This window comes from Lottia gigantea (assembly GCF_000327385.1).
Source record: "Lottia gigantea unplaced genomic scaffold LOTGIsca_92, whole genome shotgun sequence".
In the NCBI taxonomy this organism is placed as follows: Eukaryota; Metazoa; Mollusca; class Gastropoda; family Lottiidae; genus Lottia; species Lottia gigantea.
In genome coordinates, this window is record NW_008711014.1 from 280371 (window position 1) to 305740 (window position 25370).

General features: G+C 35.1%; 1 protein-coding gene across 1 annotated transcript; it reads right to left on the bottom strand.

Moving 5' to 3' along the window:
* Nucleotides 1–1424: 1424 nt before the first annotated feature.
* LOTGIDRAFT_170009 (hypothetical protein) lies at nucleotides 1425–24626 on the bottom strand (the record flags this gene model as incomplete). The annotated part of the gene is made up of 5 exons (XM_009068645.1): nucleotides 1425–1466; nucleotides 3053–3173; nucleotides 3690–3791; nucleotides 4273–4372; nucleotides 24575–24626. The coding sequence occupies 5 exons, from the start codon at nucleotides 24624–24626 to the stop codon at nucleotides 1425–1427; spliced, it is 417 nt and encodes a 138-aa protein (XP_009066893.1).
* Nucleotides 24627–25370: the final 744 nt, after the last annotated feature.

Below are 25370 nucleotides of genomic sequence, written 5' to 3' on the forward strand. Positions count from 1 at the left end.
GGGGGGGGGGGGGGGTCGTAGAAAAGCCATTGACCAATTTAGCTTCAAATAACTTTCTGAAATTTATAGCCCTCCAACGTTTACATAATGCCTAATGTTTACAGTCCGCCTATACATAAAGTGCTCGTAAGTTACACAAATTCTTAATTGATTACAAACGAATCCGGTGTTTGGTAGACCTACTCAAGATAAGATAGTGGAACATTACAAAGGTCACGAACCTTCTAAATCAGACCCATTGCGGATTCCTACTCCCACCAGAAGTTAATATAACTACAAGATAATGTAACGTGTTTATTTCTATAATAATATAATGTATATTGAGATACAGATATATAGAGAGACGACTATCATCAATCCAGAAAGAGGTGGTTTTAGTTAAACCTTAAGAAAGTCCTTAGTCCAAAACGCATAACCACATATTACAACAACGAGTTTCACCATATCTCGGAGCCAAGAAAGGATTTGTCAACCGCTACGGCATTTTCCTTTAGTAACGGTAGTAGATTAACGATAATATCGTAATATCGAACCTTGCTAAAGGAACATGCCGCTACGGATTCTATTTTATTAACCGTATGGATTATCTCCTCGTGGGTTCAGTTTTTGATGTGTTTATGGTCATGTGTATCCTGATTACAATCGATTGTCCGATATTTACTTAACCAATCATATTACTTCATCCTTTTCAGTTTAGATGTGTTACAACCCTGATACCAATGTTGTATGATCGGATTAGCTCCCAAAAACTCTAGAACTTTTAGACCGTTGACCGGTGAAATGTGAAGAGCTCGTTGTGCTCTTGATTAAATTAGTGCTGTAAGCCAAATGTCTATTTGTTTTAGCATTTGGTTTTGGAATATCAGGATTTCAAACTTTGTATTAGGAACTAAATAATGAGTCAAGTTGAAGTCATAGGTGTCTATGCTCGAAAACCGTCATTCAGAAACAATGTCAGGTTATGGATGGCTTTCGTGGGCCTCGACGCTCTGGAGAAATTTGTTAAAAGTGTTTGAGTGGAAATTCTTTCATTGGGATGTGAACAGATCTGTGTAATTTATGTGACAACTTAATATATTTCAGAAAAACTATTTTTTGTAGGCTTATTCTCATATCAAACCCAGGGATCTCATTCTCAAACTCGAACTAATTATGGTTCTAGTGTTTGATTGGTCACATCATTTAAGTCAAATTTAATATCCAATCAGAATATTATTGTATTACCAAGCTCCTTGGATCTTTAGGTAAAATTATCATTTTAGATTTATTATCATTTCCAATTAGAATACTGTATTACCGACTGAAGCTAAGTTTTGAGAACGAGACCCCGGGCGTTGAAAATAGTATATAATAGATAGATATTAGTATTTTTAAAAATATAATATATGACTTCACAGGACACATCTCGGCATGTTGATCTGTTTTCAGCGAGACGGGAAAAACTTTCTCCAAAACCTTGAATCATCCTGTAAGTAAACGAAAATCCAACATTATTGGTATCACTGAGCATGAAGTCTGTGACATACGATATTCTTGGCAGAGTATTGTTTTCTTTTCACTAAATCTAATTGGTCGAGGCAGAAGTGCTCGACCAATGATAATTAAACGAAATATTGCTTGAAAGTTATTAAGTGGAGATTACATTTGTCATTCGCTATCACATACCTGATAAGAAACGAGAACGCTGCTTGGTCAAAGTGAATATGAAGAGACACACAGGGGGAGGTTATCGGTTTAACATTGAAGACACAGATACCATGGCTAAGTATTGCGGGATGTGGGTTGATGAGGAACAGGACCTGTTGCTCGAACTATTTCGGGTCAACGTTGTGGTCTGATTGCGTTAGACGAGTTGCGTTAATAACATAATTTACTATTGCTATTAATAATAATAATATGAGCACTTATACATTCTAGCGTAAGTACTTATAAAATTAGTCTATGGCCTATAGACGTGATGCCAATGGCTTAAGTGCACGTTTGGTTATTTATCCAACCTTTATATTGTTTTAAATATAAACGTAACAGTACATCGTTAAATATTTAAATATCACGTTTTCACCTTCTACAAGTTATTAATGAAAATAGATATTAGTTTAAGTTATTGACATCATCACGTGATTGATTTCAAATGCGCCAATTATTGGCTAAAAGATGACTGATCGTCTTATTTAGCTCATTTATTGAAGAGCTGTTAAAGGGGGATAACAAACAGTGTTTGACGCGAGTCGATAAAGCGACCATAATCCCGTGAACATCAAAACGGAAATCGATAGCGCGTACAATAAGATGATATAATTACTTCTGAAAACATTATCAAAGATATCTTCCACGACTTTTATTACAGTTTAAGTGATTAACATTAGAAAACATCCATTGCAATTTACGACACCCCTGAGTCAAAGAGGATTTCATTGAATTTAGAACTTTCTCAATAAACATGGATAAGAGAAGCTAATATAGAAAAACCGACTTGCACTCTTGGCTATTGTATTGACGTGACTACCATTTAAATTTCTTTTGATCACAGGCCTGTGATATTATGTGGGGTGGAGGCGGATGTTGCATGTCCTGATGACCCTGCTGAAAATGGGTACGTTTATCAGGTAACAAGAGAATTGGCCAGCTGTTAGACAGAAACCTCGCAAACCAACATTATTCTTTTAAATAATGGTTGTTTCTAGTTTCTGTGTTTATACCATAGTTGCCCTTCTACCATGAAGGCTGTGTTTACACAGAATTATTTGTCATTGAATATTCTATAACGGTCTACGTAACGATGTTTTTATCAGCACAACAGTTGTTTAAGGGGTTATAAAGAGGTGTTCTGTTTTTTTTATTTGTAGCGAAGCCACTTAAAATGTCTGTGGTTTCTTTAATTACAGAAATGCTTAACCGTGTCCTTGCAAAAATTATATTTAAGAAAGCAACGTCATAAAACGCTTATAGTTTAAGTGGAATTGCAAGACATCTGATTGAAAATAGCTATAAGTGTCTCCAACACACACGAACAGTCTAGAAAACCTCTTTAAGTTCATAAAATTTAACTAACCGTTGAGTATGGTGGCGAGGGTTGTTTATTGTTCATTTTGCTTATTAGATATCTTAATCCTTTAAGAAACTGTAAAGAATCGTCGTCCTCGGATGTCCAATTATCTTCTAAACTAGGCACTCTGTAATAAAAAATCGAGGTTTGAAGGATTTGATGCAGCGTTGTGTTTACTCAATCTACCGAGCTGTATATGGGTACGGATAAGCTTTGAAAAATTAATGCTAAATGGTTTGGCAAAGGATCAGCTGGTAGATAAGTGTTTCCAGAACCTACGTTACCCTTGTAAAATATGGTTGTTTTTTTCTTTCTTTTGAATGTTTGTTGTTTCATTATTACTGATACGTTATCGTAGTAGGTGTGTTTCACTTGTCCATAAATTTCTGGCTAACACAAACTTTGGTCCCTGGTCACTGTTTCAGGTTGTTTTAACGCGGACCGGTGATTTCAAATTATTACCTCCACACTGAGCCATCTAGTATTCCTCACATGAGATACATATCTCTGTTGACTTTACTACCAGCCAGTTGCATTTTTTCAAGATATGGACATGGCACCACGAGCGTAAGAATGGAAGAAGGTTAATATGAGACCTGGAGATTGAGACCAATGATTAAGCATTTACCAGAATAATACTTACATTTTTGACTGTAATCTTTGATGTGAAGGAATGATTGGGAAATTATAATCAGTGTTTCTCTTGGCAGCTACTCCACGACATTTTGGTGCGAAAACAAACTTCCTGCAATAGGAAAATAAATTTGTACTCAAGAGAACTGTCCCTTAAATGCGAATACAATGAAGAATCACATATGCAAACACAATCGATTAGTGCAGTCAAGATCTTTCACTGCAGCAAGAAGGTTCGAATTAGGAGATCATGGAATGTAAATTGATAAGCTACATAGATTTAGGGACGTGGATCTAGGTCAATACGTCTTTGAGCTGTGAGATGACCTTGTCCCTTTCGCTGGCCCCTACGGTTAATTCATGCTATAAGATCTTAAAACGATTGCTATTGTGTAAGGTATATTTTAGTTTTGAAAGCGCATTTCTGTGTCACTGTAGAGTCCCTAAAAGATTACCCTCATATTCAAAATTCCATGGGTATTCCAGGTGTTGTAATTGTATTGACATGGCTTTATGTCCTACGAAAGAGAAAGTACTGGTATAGGTCACCGACAGGGATCGACAACATGACCACAACACAATGCTCTACTTACGTGCAATCTAACTTTCTGGAATCTGTTATTAGGACTAAAACTATGAGGAGTAACCCGAAAATTGAAAACACCTTTTCTGCCATCGTCCGATTCATGATCTCTGAAAAATATATAAAAAAAACTTTTTAAATTCTGTAATGAAGGTGTCCGTGACTAATTTGCGATTTTATTTTTCAGTTTTCATCACCTGGATTTTCTAGTGATGATTCTATTTTAACTGACCATAAGATCGATCAAGGCTGTATATATTTGACAGGCCACAAGAACAGCACTTAATTTTATAAATGTACCCTTCCAATTACACCTCTTTAGGGAGCCACAAGGTCTTTCTCAGTTGAGATACGTGTATTTGTTGACGTCCAGCTGGTGGCATTTCTCAAGGTATTAATTCTTTGACATGACACCCCGAGGATAAGAAAGGAAGAAAAGTGTAAACTAAAAATTGAGACCAATTATTGTCATGAAGTTATGAAAGAAAGTATACGTCATATCCAGCCTTCTCATTTTGAGCTCAGATGTGATTAAGACTACGTGTTGAAGCTCCTAAAGTGAGAGACAAAAGATTCTGTAGATGCTATAAGAAGTGAGATAATGATATGGAGAAGGTTTGACTGGAAGTTGGCATGATTTTTCACTAGTTAGGGTTAATTGCCAGTATTCCTGCTATATAACCTTCAGGTCCTGCTGCTTTTCACAGTCTATGATATCGGTTAACTAGAAGCAGACGTTAACTTGTCATCCACCAACCATTCAAAATGGATTTAAAACAGTAGTTATTATTTTAGGGACTCTACATGATGGAGTTGATTCTTTTAATATGAATACATGTAATCCAAGGTACGTATAATTCTCATCCGAGTCCTTTTATATTATATAGTCCGCGCAAAAATTCTATATTCGTATACTAAAAGTACCAGCTAGGTTCAATACCAATCAGAACGTACAATGGATTGGGCTGTGGGGGAGGCAGTATTCAGATTGGGGTATGGTAACCTTGAAGCTCAGAATATATAGTGCAAAATCTGTAATTTTTACAAATCGGAAGGTGCTTTTTGATTAAAGGTGGAGGAGGTAGCTGCATCTACGACTAGTGCAATTATTACAGTGGCACAACTACCACGGGCCCTCACCTCCATAGAGGCCCCAACCACCATAAAAAAAATGCAGGAGAGCATATGTTTAAAAGAAAATCACGGGGGATAGGCCCAAACCCACTTGAGTCCACAGATCCCCACTGATCTAGTTGAGCCTTGCAGTGATTTTAATTAGTATGTTCAATGAAAGTGTATTCGGTATCACAGACTTGTATACGATACACTCAATTGTTTGACAGTTGTGAAATGTGACCTACTGAGGCTTTAAGTTAGTTTCTAAGTGGTACCATTAATGAAATTGATACGTTGAAAAGATGATATCAAGAGTAACTGTCGATTTATTTGGCTTGTATATAACTACCCATAGACCAATAGACAAGACCACAGTGCCAATCCATAGAATGGAGGACACTGTCAACAAAATGCAGGAAAAATTAAGAGCACTATTTGCAAAAGGCCATGAATATTGGTGATTGGTCAATAAATGACAGGCATTGTGTATTTAATTCGTTTATCTATTTACCGAGGCTGCAGGCGAAATTAACTAGCTGTATTTTACTCGTGTATTTAATGTTCGACAATTTATGATGAATTCAATCTGTCAACAGTCCATCAAATTCATCGATCTTAAAGGAATTCTTAATCAACATTCAATTTTTGATACACATTGGCACCTTTTGATATGCGTTGTTGATATTTTTTGGAGGGGGAGGGGGCGTTATTTGGATTGATAACATATATATGACGTCATATACATGCAGGGGTCTTGAGCAATTCCTGGAATGCTCTTGTAAATCATTTCATTTGACATGTCAAAAGGGAAAAATCAGCAAATAAACATTAAAGATAAAATCAATAAAAAGAAACCGATCACAAAAAAAAAAATTTAAATCAGGAAAAAATGCTACATTGAATCATTCAAGCTATCGACTGTTGAAATATGTAATTAAGCGAATCATTGCCTTTACACTGTAAGTAAGCGATCAGGCAGCTATTTATGTACTGAAATGTGATCTGAACAATTATTCAATCATTTTGAGATGTTAGTTAGAAATTGGTTCACGAGTGGTCACGTGGTATGTGTTGGCGTTATGCAAGTTTAAATAATTCTAAAAATACAATGCACCGAGACAAGATATCTGAATGACAGAGAATATGCACTAGCAGACCCACTATGACAAATTGATGACTGGTTTTTAATACATTTCATGTTACATAAATAAATCAGATCAGTCAATTTGAAAATGGGGGTTGAATATATTTTTGTACTCAATCAACCTTGACCAGGGTCGTAACTAGAAAATGCCTGATGGGGAGGGGCCCGGGTAGGGTTGCAACAATGAGAAATACATGAAAACATAAACAATTGAAAAAGTGTCCATTGCACAATTTGGGGGTAATTTTTCTTTTCTTAATGACATGAAAATGATTGCAGGGAAAACGTTAGAGAAAATCACGAAATAGAAAGGTTTTATACGTGGAATGGGGTGGGTGCTAATGAAAATCAATCTAGGATCCTGAAAGAGGTAATAGAAAGAAACAGGTTTAAAACCTCTACTCTAGGAGGCAATTGTTACAGCCACCAGGTGAGCTCTAGGCATATACTTTTAGACCGGTATGGCATATTGTTTAACTTGTGACGACGTTATCATTAATAAAAATAATAAACTCTTTATTTTACATGGGTCAGAATTATGTCCAAAACACAAGTACATACATAATTTATTATTGGATTGTAACGTCACAAAATCCTGAAGAGCGTTACAAATAATGTAATGAATGCTTGGTGACATAATTATACTAGATTATTAAACAGAACCGATTTTCTGTCAAAGAATAACAGCTGAGAGTATAGAATTAAGTTTACTCCAATAGTTATTAATAACGTTAAAATCCACTCAAATATAACTTAGACAGTAAATTATTGAAAAGGAATACAGACAAGGTGACAAGGTTTCGCTTGTGGCCAAGACTGTGTACCCGAAGCCATATTTCATATTGTGAACTTTAACCGACTGAAAATTGGAATAGTGCAAATTGATGCTATTAGTGTCCCTGATACACATAAATTGTTTTTTAGAAAACCTCTTTACAATCTCTTTAAAGGGACAGTGCGCCATATTTTTTTGAACAATCATACTGAGCTCACCGTTGAAATTTGAGCCTTCAAATCCATGTGTGTCCAAAATTATCCGCGTTTGAATGTTTAAATGACGACTCGTTAAGATACTCTGTGATATAGAAAAGAAATATATAAAAATAGAGTATTTTTAAAGGAATTTCAAGACTAAAATCAACCCCTCAAAACGGCACATCTGTCCCTGTTAAGTCATCAGATGACATATTAGGCAAGTCCACAATATCCAGTCCCATTGTGGAACACGATTTTTCTTTGAATACCAAATTACCTTCATCAATATATTATTACCAAGCCAATTAGTACTCAAATTGCGTTCGCACATCCAATATCTTCGTAGCTGTCAGAAGAGCCATGATTATAGTAAAGTTGAGAGTTATCGATAAAGTCTGTAAGTTTTTATTTTGATTCTAATATAATATTTATGAATTGATCTGATATTAAAGAAACTGTGTACTTTCTCAACCTGCGATCGCACAACCAATGTCTTGAATGAAGTACTGACTAAACGCCGTCAGTTGTTACAAAAATAGTCACGAATAGCTGAAAGTCATCAATAAATAGGTTATTTTGATTCTAAATATTTAGAAATTGATCAGATATCAGGATCAAAATATCAGTTAAATTGAGTATTATTAGTTATAATAATTCTGATCTCTCGAGTTTTTATCAGTTAAATAATATTATTAATATCTATTCAAGATTTATTAAACACGTCCACTTCTTACATACCAATTTAATGAATTTAGGGGGAGTTTTACGAAATTTGTGGCATTAAACTAAATTTTAAGAAATTTACGTCTATATTAGCTCAACCAGGAGGACTAAGTAAGGGACAAATGGAAATCGCAATATAGTGAGCTTATGCCGCCGTCCTGAAAAATTTCTCTTATTGCATACGGTATGGTGTTGCCCGTAGTAAATAGAGAAAAAAACTTGGTATAAAATTCCATTTATATTTCTATTTACGCAACAGAAGTTGATGGTGGCGTCGAGTTCTGTGATCACATGATAATGGACAAACTACCAGTTAATACCGACATCAGATTATTCATAAGAACGTTACAACCATTTCATAACATCTTTGACATTTTTATATTTACATAAATCTGAATGTTACAACATAAAGCAAAATGTTAATGGTTTCATCTACTCTATCAAGAAACAATGAGCGCCTGCATGACTGAAAGAGTTATTTCTACCCATGCATTAACGTATCTATTACATTGAAAGTCTCTATATATCTAATATTCTCTTATATCGTTCGTGATTTGCCGCAAGATCTAATATAATGATATTACATGTATATTTATTTCAGGCTTGCTAAAAACAAAAAAATATACCTATATTGATATTATACTTATGTTTTAAAGGACATTTGAATACTCGCCAATAGTCAATATAGAGAATCCCAATTCAAAATAACGAATAGCAAACCAACTTCACAGCGTCTCCATAGAAATATGCTATATATTGTATAACGAACGGTTCCAAAGCAAGATACGTCAATTATTCACATATGTTAGGTATACCTAGAGCTATAACTCAGGAAATATTTGTCGAACTATCCCAAATTCAAACCATCTTATTTTCAGTGTAGTAAGGTATGAAATTCTGGATCCAATGGAATGATGCAGAATGATCACTTACTAATATGATAATTAAATCGTTTCAAGGATAAGATTTGGCCTGACCATTTTGCAATTTTGTTATACTTTTGACTACATAGATTTTATCTTTGATTTCAAGACAAACACGTTCGCACAGTTTGTTTCTGATGGCTACCCTGTTGTAATGGTGTAGGCTGCCGTGTCATGTTACCAATCCTCGGTAGTATTAGATATTGATGATTAGCCAAGAAGGTCAAACGGCAATCATGGTGTAACAAGTATCCAACAGGGACATAGATATTTTCCTTCTGCGGAAATTGAATTTCTCTGCAGTTCAATGCCATTATTAAATCGTAGAAATTGAAGTTTAATTTGCTTCAGCAGTTTTTATCCTTGTTAAATCTTAACATCAAAACCATTTCTTTGATTCAATCAAATAAACATTGTATGACACTGTAACAAGATTAACACGTGTTGTAATAAACAAACTAAATTAAAATAAAAGTAGCCGCCATGTTTTTCTGTCCTTTTGTCTTTACTAAATTACCTTCCGAATTTGACCCTGTTTGGTCACCATATTCAACACCATTGCTAATGGGCCAAATCGATCGTTATTAGTTTAAAATAATGAGAATATCGGTTTTGAAATACAACGAAACGTTGTAACCCAAGCTTCCTTTCCTACAAAGCTTACCGAATTTTGCGTCAGTACATTAGTTGAAGAAGAATGTGTCAGATTATATTTTATGAACTGAATAACTACATTAAAACATTATATTAATAGAAATAATCATTAAAACACAGAAAAAAAACAATTAGTTTTCTAATGAAAGACACCAATAAATTATGGAGGTTTCAGATTTTGATTGTTCTGACGATAAAGGTTATAGTCCTGTGTATGCTGTTACGTTAATTGAATCGTAAATTCAAGGAAAATGCGTTTTGTTGTAAAATGGTACGCTCGTACTTAAAGGGTATTATCATTTTATTCTGCTGAGTACAGTGCATCCTCGTGGTGGATATTTGTCCATTGGACATTTTCAGACGGAAGGAGAACCTATTTGTGAATACTTATTTACATTCATTTGTACTAGAAAAGTCATACTGCGTCGTAGTCAAACATTTGAAAAGGACTTTAGCGCTTAGTTACCATTTTTCATAAAGGATTTGTCCAAAAAAGGGTTAAGTCTTTCAGTCGGTTATGATATTCGATAGGAATCGCTAGGAGACTGAGCATAAACCGTTGGGAAAAGTGAGTCGTATCCCAACCACGCTCCTATGCGTCATTCATCCTCTTACGGACACACACTGGCCGAATTTTTCCCCGGGGAATGGTTCGGGCGAGTCGATCGTTAGCGAACTTCGCCTATATAGTGTGCCTTAGTGTGTCCGGTGCTACTACATTCGCCCGAGCATCGACCGAAGCCATTTGCCATCATCATTTGATATAATTCGCCCGAATATTCATCGCCATCGACTCCTTCGGCAAGTGCTTCTACTCTGGCAAAGTCTATCAGGAACTTTCCTATCTCTCAACCAATCACAGACGCTCGAAGCGTCACATGACAAATAGAATGGCGACCTCCAGTAATGCAATGTGGAGTTAAAAGCCTATTCGGGATACGATGGGAGATGTTTATATCGTATCTAAAAAAGAATTAAAGAAAAACAAAAACAAAAACTAAGATATGAAAGAACTTGTTTTTTGTTTTACATTTTTTGCTTTTCATCCAATATCTGAAAAAAAAAACTGAATCTTAACATAGCTGTACAACATTGTTTGTTTGGTTTGTCCTTATTGTTTAGTCTTTATGTATATAGTTTTATCTTTGTGCAGTGATTTGTAATGATTCGAGTTGAAGCCTTTTTTTTCTCTGGGAGGAAATTCCATTGTTTTCCACCATTTCAACGTGATTTTTGTAAAAATGGAATTTTGAGATTTATTTTATTTACTTAGACTATTATTGTTTTAAAGGACTCTAGTCTAGAAATTTCTATTTATCAATCTAAATTTAGAAATTATTTGTTTTCTGTCAATAATGCAACATGAAGCATTGGTTCCTGAACATACCAATGCTTGAATTTTTTCAGACATAAAAAAATACAAAACCATATTGCATTTGCATTTGTTGATATTCTGTAGACTTAGTAACGAGGGAAACTTAAAGTAATTGCTAAATAAAGTGTGAACAGATAACTGGTTTTGGTCATATTTCTTACCATTGTAGAAAACAAGAAAGCCAAACATGTACTGGTTGTGCTTTTTGACGTTAGAGATCTCTACGGCTACAAACGCAGTAATTAACAGGCTAATCAATGTTCTAGCTACTATATGCTGAGCGGCTAGCGAGCTGATGACGGATATTATTGATCTAAAACAAACTGCTTGGGAAAAAGGCAGCAATCTTTTCCTAATGATGTACGATATACTAAATACTAATTTACTAATGATCTGAAATATATTAGCTACAAGATGGCGAGCTTACGACGTTGATAGCAAATTGGCAATGGATGGAATTTGAGAGTTGTTTTAAAACGAACAGCTTGGAAGATAGTAACGATCTTAAATTACCGAGGTAACATGCCTAGGAAGAAGATGGCGAATTTTTCAAGAAGATCTAAATTACTATTCTCAGTCAGAAAAGAGGCTGGTACCTATGTATAACATCATCACCTGTATCTGATAAGTCCATATCAGTATATCAACAGCAAAATAAAATAAATAGAAGTTGAAGCAGGGCCTTATCGAGACAAAACATGCTTTCAAACTTGTTAATTTTATTTCGACTATATTCCGATTCTGTGCCTAGGGGGTTTATACATGCAATGATACAGAGTGATTTATAATATACAGTTAAATGAAGTCAGACAGGGGAATAGATGCAGTATATGAACATTAATTTTACTGACATAATCATCCGTCAAACTTGAATCATAGACTGGTTTACCACACATCTCTTTCGCCGCAGATGGGTATTCGAAATACCAATATGTATGAGACGCAAAGATGTCGAGGAAGAAATTTCTGATCTTATAGGGATGATAACTTTGGTCATTTAGGATCCTGGCCACATATTCTCCAAACGATCTTAGCGCTAGGATGTCCTAGTTGCTTATCTTCTAACATTGATTCTAGGACATCCTAGCGCTAAGTTAGTTTCGAGAATACGTGACCTAGTCCCGCTAATACCAGCCTCTTGAAAATATTTCGACTGTCCGTTAGCTATCCGACAGCTAGGTCGACTCGAATAATGAATAATTCATGTTCATCAGACTTTCGCACTCGCACGACAGAGATTAGAAGCGACCCGCGACCCTTATTTGTTCAGCGTATAAAACAATAGCTAACATGCTTTTCCGTTGTAAACTTCTAAACTATTTTGAATCTGATATCCATGTACACAAACATAATCGATAAAATTCGATATGACGACCAAGTGCAAAGACCGCACTGAAGAATGTTTAAGGTGAGCACTCAGACTCCCTTTTTTTCTATTCCCCCGTCTTATATTTCTCGTACACACAGTTACCATTGAATGAATACAATACAATAGGAGGTGTGCCATTTAAAACTAAGAGTCTGCTTCCCAATCTACTTGCAGGTATCCGGTTCGTCAATCCAAATCGTTCATTGTAAAGGTAACGAACTCGATGGTTATGTCGGACAGTCCTTATAGCGGAAACTATATATTATTATAACTATGAATGCCAGACCAATCTGAACTCTCAGATAGTATCTTCACAAGGTCAGGCTATTATAAACTGCGTCCTATACCTTGACTAATAGCCACCTCTCTTGTATCACGGAACTTTTTAAATTTAGCAATTTGATTGGACAATAAATCGTGGTCCCATGTTATGCAGGCGATACGCGTTAAAGATTCTCGACAATTTTAAAACAGCTATATGCATATAATGTCAAAAAATTGTCGACGAACATACGCCAGATTTGTATTCTGAAAAGTGTTGTGGGTAGTAGAAAATGAACTCTATCAGATGGAGAACTAGATCTGTAAAGTCATTGAACTGGAAGCATGCTTGATTCAGCTGACGATGCATAGAAACTTTTGAATGACATCATACAATGTGTGTAGGCAATTATATGAATTATTGAATCAATCAAAACAAAATAGACCACAATGTTCATATGATAAATAAAAAAATTTCCCTTTCTTATTTTGTTTGGTTGTAAATCAATAGGACAAAGGGAGTATGCTACCTTAAAATGTGCGATATGAGATGCTAATGATAATGAACTAAATCACTCTTTGATGAAAAGAAACTGTCGCAATTATTTTTTTTTTCTCTGTAAAGTTTATTCTTTATAGTTTTCACTCTTTAACAAAATTTCTTCATAGATAATTTCAAGGGGCTGAGAGTAAAAAGTAGAATAAACATTTCCGCCATTTTAGTCAACACTCGAAACGTAAAAAAACGTTGATTGCTTGCTTAGAAAGCAATTACGACCTAAACAATTCAAATGTTGCGATCAATTGTCATGGAATGAAGTTTATTTTAGCATTTTCTTAATAAAATAATGGTTTAAACATTAAAGGTTTACTTTCACATATAAAAATCGATCTGAAGATAATTTCGAAACGATTGTGTTCAATGTCGTATTCTTCATTTGACTTACTAGTCCGAAACTTGGTGACTTTTACCTGATTTCTGATAGCTATTTCTGACATTCAAATTTTGGTTGTTTTGCTCGGACATTATTGATATTTTACCTTAGTTTAATTAATTAACGCACGTGTGTTTTCCTAAAATATTTTACCTCAAAACCAATCGACTTCCGTGACCATTTATTCATTCTCTTATGTTACAAATTTCGACTTTATTAATGAAAGGGTTAAAAGCTAACAAACCACACCCAGACCACTCTCATGGTACCAGAATCTAGCAGAATCTATTTCCTGTCATGAAGGAGAATCGAGTTTTGAACCATTACCTCCCTTCCCGCCAAGACATCTAACGACCGACTACCATTGGCCATGAGTCTACGAGTTGGGAAACGAGTCTATGTATCCACACAGAACCCAGAACGAGCCTACGACACCTATACTATACTATACTTACTGATGACAATGTAACTTACCATCAACTCAGTTCTCGCACTTTGAAAGGGTAAAGGTTTCGGACTACTACTATAGTTTATTAATGATTATAAATCTATGGCTAATTGTTTCTGTTTGTCTTTTACATTGCTGATGGTTGAATAAAACCACATCACAGAAAATTGCCCGAGGTTTCTGTTTATTGCGAAATTTAGACTTAAAATGTGGATTTGGTTTCATGTGCTTCGGTGCTTGCACTGTTCGAACCTGTTGCGGAAATACCCACAGATACTACCAAGATATCCAAACATATACAAATTTTTAACAAATATCCAGAATTTTCTGGATAGCGGAGAATGTTGTTTAGAACTCTTTATTCGGTTTCCAATGCTAGTAAAGTGTACGATTAGTTAGCATTTTGTGTTTGGTACAACGACTAAAGTTATATAAAAACCATTATCAAATCAGATAAATAATTTAGTTTAATTAATTTCACAGTGTTAGGGTTTCTGCCTCATTTAACAACCTTACTATAAAAGGTTACATCAAAAAATGTTTTTAACTTTTTAAACGTCAATAAAACAAAAAGTTTTTGCTATACAATTAAGTCCCTATATTTAAATACTACTGTACATGTTCTGTTTGTTGACAATTGCAGCGACTACCGGTCAGAGGATATATATTAAGCTTGCAAGCAACAAACCTGATGCAGAATGTGGATGTCTCGCTTCCTGCAGTACAACAACTTCCAATACTGGGAGATGTTGTGTCTTAGAATTATCAATTTGTGTTCTTAGTTATTTAGGTATGGTTAAAGGCGTTGATTCGCAATTCGTGATAAAAGTCAGGAAAATCTCATAACCCCTTCATATATACCTAGAAAACTAGAACTTTCACTTTCTATATCTATATCTCTTCTATACCACGGAGTCTACAGAAAAGACGAGTCTTCATTTTAACTTCAACCGCGGATAATTCTGAACACACATTGATTTGAGCTGTGAGCTGTAAACACTAATACTGGATACATGTAGTCAAAAAATTCTCGTTTCTGAGACTTAGGTACGAATGGTCTTACAGATTGTGAGTAATGTCAAAGACTTTCTATTTGCTTCACCCAACAGAGGGGCCTACATACAAACAACTGTCGTTATTAGTGTTCATTCAAGTGTTCCAAAATTATCAGTCTTTGTTAATATTCTTTCAGATGATTGTTTTCAACTGTTCTTCTTAAGGGGATTGTAAAGAGGTTTTTCCACACATTTTACACATCTTCACAATGTTAAACTATTATAAACTTCGTCTTATACCTTGACTGAAGAAGTCACTATCATTGTATCACGCAGTGCAGCGATTTAATTGGATTGTACGGCGGCGAATACATCAAATTAGAGCCCTCAACAGAAATACTGTTAACATTAAAGCTTATTGTTTACAGATTTTCTGTCGAGAGCTCTGATTAGCTGTATTCGCCGGCGTACAATCCAACCAAATAGCTGCATTTAGAAACTTAAGTGAAAGAAGACAGTTGGTTATTGCAGTCAAGGTATAAGACGAAATTCGTCATAGCTTGACATTGTGAAGATGCTGTTTACAATCCCTTTAATCTATTACATAATACATAAGTTCAGATAACGGTACAGGATAATCAGACAATATTAGACGCATGGAAACACATTTAATTGAATCTACGGTGTATCTGATAAATAATGTATCTACTGCTACAATTCACAGTTATATCACAGCTTTTAGAATGTTACCAAGACTTATAATTATGATCACTATGATATCTTACACTTAGACATTATCAGATTTTCAGTTTTTAATTGGTATGGTTAGGAAATGGTAATATAAAAGAACCATCAGAATACGTTGTCATGCCATGGACCTTTACAAAAGGACAGTTTCTATTTCTTTAACATCTTAGTTTTCGGTGATCAGGATGGTAATAAATATTTCAATAGTGATAGTATCTTACATAGAGACGTCAGATTAACAGAATTGGAAGAAAAAAAGGGCCAGTATAAGACCCGCTTAAAACTCACGGCATCTCGTAAACCTTTTTATTTTGAGGATGAAAATCGTTTCCAAATTACAAGTTTACTTGTGAGCATTGTACACAATTTGCCTCCTGATGCTATGAGTCTCTGACAATTCAGTTGATCTTATATTTAATCGGACGCACGATCCACCTGAGCCTAGTTTTAGTGAAGCTCTCAAATATTATTGGGTTGCACCATCCTCACCTTTTCAGAGTACCTCGCAATTAAAAATTTTCTATAGTGGTCCTTACAGCGATCACCAGTTGCGTAAGGGTGCGAATAAGAATACCAGTTATAAGTTTCGAACGCAACTCTCGTGTTGTGAGTTACGTTCGGAATTCATGGCCGTGAGTTGCGTTCGGAATTCATGGCCAACTGCCACTGGTAATGGCTATGGTGTGAGTGCCACTTAACACTTAATCACAATAGCCTAGTTCACTTGGCTAATTTTATCAAATTATAAACGGGAATATCAGGGTTCAAAGACGTACTATGAGAATTGTAATCAGTCAGAAACGATGATGTTAATATTCTATAACCAATCAAACCTCAAATATCTCTTGACAATATTCTCAATCAAGGAAGATCGACAAAGACCTGTTCTGGCGGGATTTTATATCTCATTAAACACCTGTCATATAAAATCCACAGGAATACGTATAAAATCCCGCCGATGTTAGCTATTACAGGTAAAACGATGGGATTATATAGATAATATCCTGTTTTTTTTTATATAATCCCAGGGTAATTACCTCTGCGTGTATTGACTCTATACACTCTTGTCAAATATATAGTCTTGCTCAATGGTCGTCGGCTGAATTGACAACGTTTGTAGATAAGAGTTGCACCCCTTTGCAAGACAAATTTGTTTTACCCGAGAATGTTTTAGATTTATAAACAAGAGAGATAAAACCTATTAAGTAACATTTAATTAAACATAATATTTTAACTATCAAGATCCTGCCATAAGCACTAAACTTATTTTAAATCTGTTAGACGGTTACTAGATTCTTGAATGCCAGTGGTACATCGTAGTGGGTCAGTTTTTTCCGATATTTACATTGGCAGTAGTAAGCGTTTCAAAGGGCCATTCGAAATGAACAAGGGATGTCCGTCTTCCTTAACCCGGTACATATCGTATATATCGTATCGGTGAGGTTCATTACCTCCGGTTAAATGACTGGACAAGTTATCTTAGTTTTAAAAATAGTAAGTCTAGCTCTCTGGTTGATGAACTTTCAAAGACACGAATTGCGCCCCTTGTTTCATTAATATCCATTTTTATATTCAGTTTATAAGACAGATAAAACACTTTCCATCGGAAAACCCCTCGTAATCCGGGATTATACATATCATAAAAACTCGTGGGAAAGTGTTTGATCCTATACAAATAAATCTGGTGCTGGGTAAAAGAATGGTCCGAAACAGTAACCGTTAATATGTGTATGTTTTTTAATTTCTGGTGATTGAGAGCGTTGATATGATCGTAGAAGTCCCACAAAGTTTTGAATTATCAGGTGCACAATCGTGAGTAGATTTAGACATTTAGCTGATACGTTTACCTTTTAACATAGACCTCCTCTTGAGCTGGGTACATAGGTTAAATCAACAAAGGATTCTTAACATTCCACTTATTAAATGGTCAAACCGCACAAGATGTGTCCATGGATTTTAATATTGCACAAGGGGCTTGGCATAATGATACCACGTGTGTACGTAGCACAGTATGAATTGTCAATTTAATTGATAATTCTAGTTATTATGAAAACGTCGCCTATAAAATTGTAAACAGACGCGGCATCGAATTTTAATTGTTAATAAGTTATTAAATTCTAGGTAACGCAATTCATGAATATTGCCATTTAATGCACAAACAATAGAACAGCGCTTTTATTAATGAAAGATTTCTCGATGCAAAGATATCAGCAATCAACAGTATAAAAACAATGAACACCAGAATTGCAGAATTTCGATTTTATCTTATTCATAATGTGAATAATATGGGTATTTTGGTGCATTTTGCAATATATTATAATTTTTGATTGTTGACTACAACTGTATTCAAAGCTTTGAATTATAATTTGTTACAAACGCTTTCATATAATACGAATGATCAAGCAAAGATAGTGTAAGTTTCATGCGTTTCATTACAAAGCGAATTCATATAATAATTGCATATATCATGAAAGTTTAATCATGTATTTGAACACCGACTCGCTGTCGATTGTAACTTTATGTTTGTTTAAGATCGACGGCTCCCTTTTTTAATTTGAAATATCGTTTTGATAACTTCTTGAAAGAATGGAAATGATAACACATGTTATTTTTATGATAAACGAACAGCTTTTGTTGAACAAGTTTTTGAATACAGATCAATCTGCAGAACACGGAAATAAGTTTGTGTAAGTATATTCAATGTCTCCAATTACATCACGAGAGCCAAGTGTAAACCTGAAAGAAGAGCTATACATAGAGAAGAGCGTATCAATGTCATCGACAACTCTGCCCGTAGAATTCAAATCAAATTTGGGACAATCTGTACATGAAGGTTTCGAAGAAAAGTCGGCATCTGACATGAAAGGGAAACTGTTCTTATAATTGAGTAGTAATTTCAGGACTCCAATATAATAAAAAAAACAATTACTTTAATAAATGATTATCATCAAGTAGATAATTCAGGTTCATGGGTTATATGAAACCTGTTATAAACTGAATTTGCTTTGGTGTAAAAAATACTGGGGTATAATCGTAACATCGAAAGTTAATTTGAGTAATTATCTATCATTCATTATGTGAATATGTCCAGTAATGATATGCAGTTTTAAAACCAAGGTTAAAGTTTGCGATTATTTTTTTTCTAAGTTTTTTTCGAATTTGTGGTTTACAAAACATGACAGAAATAATTAAACCTAAATATGTCAGATATATAATGTCCATATTTCATTTAAGAAAGTTCAAAAAAGAAAACGAATGAATTTACAATTTCTTTTCCAACTTTCAAACAATTATTACTCAAATTCAAGTTTAAGCTCAAAGATTGATTCGACTTGTAAAATTCAATGATTAAACGTTTTTTATTTGTTAAATGATAAAGTTTTATTTAAAGAAAAATAAAATAAAAAGAATTAATACATACCAAAATTATTTTCCGACGAAATAAGAAATAAAAAGTTTTCTGCCTTGTCCTTGTCTTCTAGTTTTTCTTCAATCTCCAGATAAAAAAAAAATAAATGTCTAAGAACACGTAAAGTCCGAATTTACCAACTTCTTTCGTTCCGGAAAGGACAACTTTTTCAAAAGACCGTACAGAAGTCGTTCCAAACTTTAACTGTATCCATCGCCCACTGAATACACACACTCGGCGATATGGAGCTGTGACGTCATTCATTAAGGCACACTTGCACGCTTGTTTCTAGCTATCCCAGTACAAAAGCCTTCATTGATTCGGATGTTGGAAAATTCTCAATAATCAGTCTTCGTCCTACTGTCATCGTTTTAAATAAAAAGACTGTATTTGTACATGGGTAAAAACTTTAGAGCTGTTCTAAATTTTCTGAGCTCTGATCACATGTTTTTTGGTGGGTTTTATTTTAAAGAGTGAATGGTTTTCAGAAAAAAAAAGTTATTGGTTTACATTATCACGGGGAAGAGAATTGATGAAGTCTGCTTTTAAACAAATATTAACATTCGAGCAACATTTTCAGAATTGTTTGTATTTTTGACTGGACTGCATACAAATGTTTAAAAAGATGTACGGCATTTCTACTCCTGTTGATAACATGGCGCAAAATGTACACCTTTTCCTGCTCCCAACATCATCGTCATCATTGCCATCAATCGTCATCATTGCCATCAACCGTCATCATTGCCATCAATCGTCATCGTCATCATTACCATCAATTGTCATTGTCATCATTGCCGTCAATCGTCATCACTGCCATCAATCGTCATCGTCATCATCCTCATTGTCATCATCATCATCGTAGCCGTTGTCGTTGTTGTAGTCGTCATCATCATCATCATTGTTATCGTTAACTTTACATCATAGATTTCATCATTAGCACCATCATCATCGTCGTCTTTTTTTGTCGTCATCCAACGACGTCTTCATCCTTCTGCCTACATCTCTTTCATTGTTTTATTTATTAATTTTGGAATTTCATATTGAGTGAAATATCACAGGCACATCATATTGTCAATAATGTGTGAGATATAATTTAATCATATCGCATGTTTCACAGGAAGATGGTAGCAATAACATTTGAAGGTGTGATAAATATAGAATTGAAGAAAGCCACGATGACTTTTCATGTCATCTTGGTAAGACACCCTATTTCGTCGGTGGAGGCACAGGGTGGATACCCCCATTTTGTTTTGATAAATTCAAAAATACGATTTTCATACCATTTTGCCCAAAGCTTTGTGCCAGAATGCACCAAATCAAATTAATTTTTCGAAACTTTTCTTGAAAGGACCCTCTCAAACGTATTAATTGAGCTCGACAGTTGTCCCCCATTGAGAAAGTCTGTTCCTTATTTGTACCCCAATTCTCGGGAGGCTGGCGCCGCCACTGAGAAAAAGGGTTAACACGTGATACATGTATGCAAATTACTACTTCTTAATATATTACATACGTTTCGAAACATATACAGGTAACTTTCTATGCCAATATCCCATCTGTATATCCCGTCCGAGAAACGGCTTGGGTCAGATTTTTCAGGCTTAAAAAACATATGGGTTGTGATTGTTTTGATAAATATTTGTATAACTGTTGTTGTTTTTAAATATTTGGGGAACTGTAGTTATTTTGATTTTTTGATTATAATAGTATGACACGAGTCGATATTCTCTATGAATTGATATCAGCTTTGCTTTGGTGATTTCCTAATTCACTTAACTCATGGCTTAATTTGTGTCTTTGAATGGTCGATACTGGTCAGGGACACCAATAGGAGTATATTAGCCTGGTATCAGGTTTAAGAGGATATACTTTGAAAGAAAGAAACAAGTATATTTTACAAGGATACCAACTTAGAATTTAAGGATCTTTCTACCAGCTGGTCCTTTGCCATAACTCTTTGCATTGATCTTTCTCGGATTATACAAGCACATTTACAGCTGGGTCTACTGGAATTATGAAGTTACCAAGCAAATGACGCCGTGTAAAGAACCAACTCTCCAACCGACCGCACTATAGAACCACAGTATAGAAACATTGGCCTAGGTAACATGTTGTCAGTCATGTGGGTTTCTAATCTTCACTGGTGCAATAAGGTTCAGAAATGAATAACGCATAACTCCTCATTTTATTTCAGTCTATTTTGAACCATAATGACATTTCTTCTGTCTCATGAGATCGCGCCTTTTATCGCAATAAATTCTTACATAATATATTATGTTGTTGCGCTTCAGTCTTAAATTTCATCTTCAATTGTCGATTCGCTTTTCGGTTACAAAACCCAATGTAATTGTACTTTGTGTGGAACCTTGCTGATCATTAAAGGGTGTTTCTTTATCGATATGTTGGGCGTTGATGAGCGAAATATTCTGATCCTCAACCACTGGATTAACATTATCATAAATGTGGACTATCGGCAATAGAAGAGGTGCCGAATTGTCAATCTCAATCGCAAAGCTGAAAGGTTGCTCCTTGGGACTGAACCAACAGACGAAATATTGTGTAATAACAGATGATTAATCTCAACCCATGCCTGGATTCGCTCTGGCACTACTGGACACAACATTGTACAAGAGGTAAATTTAATACGAGGGGACTCCGATTTAAGAGTTTCACGTTTCTAGGCTAATGCTAGATAAATAGTTTAGAACGTATCATTAATTCATTATATCCTCGACTACTGTGTCTTTAAACTATAAAACCTTTATCTTAAATTCCACCTTCACATTTAGCTCTAGTCATAAAATATCATTCTGTCATATATAGCATATTGTCTGGTTTGTTGGTTTGTAGACCTACGTTTCCGACTCATCCTTTAATGATTGGTCCGCTCTTTGATTAGAATTAAATAACAATTACGTTTCTTTTTTGTTTTCTGTCTTGATTGCAATCTAACAAGACTTAGTTTTCGATCATTTCCTGTTACGCCTGGATTGGTTTATGAAATCGGTATTAGAACTCGACCGCGGTAGAAAGCTTGTTAAATTACAATGGAGACGAATATATCAGCTTCTTATAGATATTTGATGATGGGTTAAAGGTAAGCTTCATCAGGGACTTTCAACTATTTAAATAGTAGGTTTACAAGGTATTCATAAATACCACCTTCCTCTATACCTATTTAAACGGATGAAACAAGTTTCCACATTAAATATTGTTCCTTTATCGCAAGGGTTTGGTCAATACTGTCCCCGATGAAAAGGTTTGCAGTTTAAGCATACCAGGTAGCGGTTAGTATTGCCAACTTTTACATATTGCACCATTAAGCACTGGTATTTAAATAATATGTCAATTGTCCCTAATGTATTACCATGGTTCTTATGATTTGGGTGTTTTATTTATACCCAAACTGACAATGATTTCTAACGATCTATGACCAGTTTAAACAAATTATCCCATCATTGACACTCTGTGAAATGTTTAGGACAAGTAATTTCCTGGACGTGAGAAACCCGACACCTAATCCTTGGTTTTTACCTCCCTTGGTGTTATCCAGGTTACATTGTGGCAGTATTTCATTTCAGAATGTGTTGGAGAAAAAACTTTGCCATCACATTGCATCAGATTGTCTTAACATAATGGATTGTTGTAACATATTCGTGATCTTTGACCGATAGTTGGAAGTTTTACGTACTGTTTACGTGCACCAGATTGGCTAAAGGAGATGGGCACAAAAGAACAGAAACATGATGCATCAGGTCGTATTTACAGGAATATTTGTGTCTTGAACTATGAATCTCAGCTCACTATAGTTTGGAGTATAGTATATCAGAAAGGGGGGTGGGCGGGGTCAAAATTAAGGCCCTTACTCAGCCACATAACCTAATGATTCATGGAAACGCTACTGGGAATGTGACACTTACTCAGCCACATAACCTAATGATTCATGGAAACGCCACTGGGAACTTTGCGAGTACATCGGCGTTAACGTACTCTGTTTCGAATGTTAACTGTCAAGGTCTCTTTAAGGAATAAACTTATTTTTCAAGGATGATTCTTGATAAATTGATTAGACAGATGGAATCTTAGACAATACTTTAGAAAATTACTGAAATCGTGTCAGCTTACAATAAACAAGATATAGACGTATTAACCTCGCCATGTTAATTGAGTCTATGAGATAACCAATCTAATTATCCGCCCTTATTTTACTCTTCACAATTCTCTAGTGAAAAACACGTTTAGTCGTCTAACAATAAAGGTCGAGGGAGGTCGCTGTAAGAAGTGAAATATGGTAGGTTATTAAATTAAGGTTAGATTAAGAGAGAATTGGACGTCGATAGATGGCCTAATCAGGTTTAATAGTTGTACTATAATTCTCTATTAACTGTCCAACATAATTCGCTGGAGATTTAGGACGATTTGGAGCGATCTGAAGAGGTTTTAATGAATGAGAAGGATAAGGCGTTGATTTAGTTCCATATAATCTTAGTAGGCCCAAATAGATCGTTTCTCTTTTGAAATATGGGTGAAATAGATATTTTATTATACTGAGTTGAAATGTCTGGAGCTACGTTCATACAACTAGTTGTATGCTAAAAGCCTCGAAAAGGGGCTAGGTTAGAGATTCGGGCAATCTCAGATATCTCCCCTACCCCCCTTCGGGCGTCAACCTGGCTCCGCCACTGTGTATATCCTTTCACCTTTGCACTTATAGTGCCATAGCTTGGTCATAGTTTGGTATCAGATAAATCCACCCTATGAGCTCTTTTGCAAACAGTGTCTAAAATTTCCTTTTGAGTTTCGGGTTCAGAGATAGTATGATGACTTCTCTCTGCAGGTCACTACTATTCGGCGTCTGGATTTTGTGTTTTGACATTCGCCCTCATTTCCTTTCTATAGCAAATCTGCGAGGTGTAACTATGTGAACACTTTAACAGTCGTTGTCTTCGACATTTTTGACCCTGAACCATCGTATCCCAAATACGGATTTGGCATGGTATTATTAACCCGTATTTCACTTAGTCCACTAGGCGTGGAAATGAGATTCATTCTTTACTGAACATCTTCCTTAATTCTGTACCGTCGATATTAATCAAAACATTTGGTGAAACGCTGCTTTCATTTTGTTTACCATCGCGTCATAACGAGTGGTTTAATTCGAATGGCTGAGATTTCCTACAAAGATTCCAGGACCAATTTTGATTGGACAATATTTTTCTATGAATACGTAATTTTCCTCACCTGTATTACCACGGCCCGAGGAAATATAACGAATTGGGGTGTGGTTGGACATGATGTAAGGGCCGTTAAGACTTGGCAAGTAAGCTTAAAACTTCCAGAGACTTCTCTCGGTAAAAGTACGAACTCAATTTCGTCTAAGTGTCACACGGTTATGAAATCAATACATGCATCAGAATAGGCAGAACAACCAGACCTAATTTAGACTATTATAACAAGCTACTAACAGAATATTATCTTAGATGATCTGTTATAACATTAGATCTCGTATTCTATTACTTTTCATCTCTCATATTCCTCGATTTCTTTCTTTTAAATAACAATTTTCAGCTTTTTCCATACCCAGACACCAATTTTAGGATTAGAACCTTCTACGCACTGACTTCGTAATAGAAATTGCCCTATAGCTTATGATAATATCTGACTGCCTCCTCGATTTTCTAGCAATAATTACACTTCAGCATAGTATAATGCAGGCTTTTATACTTCGAAATGTCGGATTTTTTGACTAAAAATATCAATCATCGATCATTTTTAGGGATCAGTACACTCTCCAGACTTCCTGGTACATGCTTTTCATGATATAAATCTAAATGATTCTATATTACATGTCTATAAAAGAAAATCGTCTATATAAGCTCACTAGATCTGGAATATTTAGCTCTCAAATAGACAAAGCTATAATTACTATCCATTTTTGGGGAGCAAAACACAATATGATAATGGGTCAAATGGACCTCTGTTAAAGTACGCTTGCTCTGCAACCTTATTGACTCATGTGATAACCTTTTAACCACAT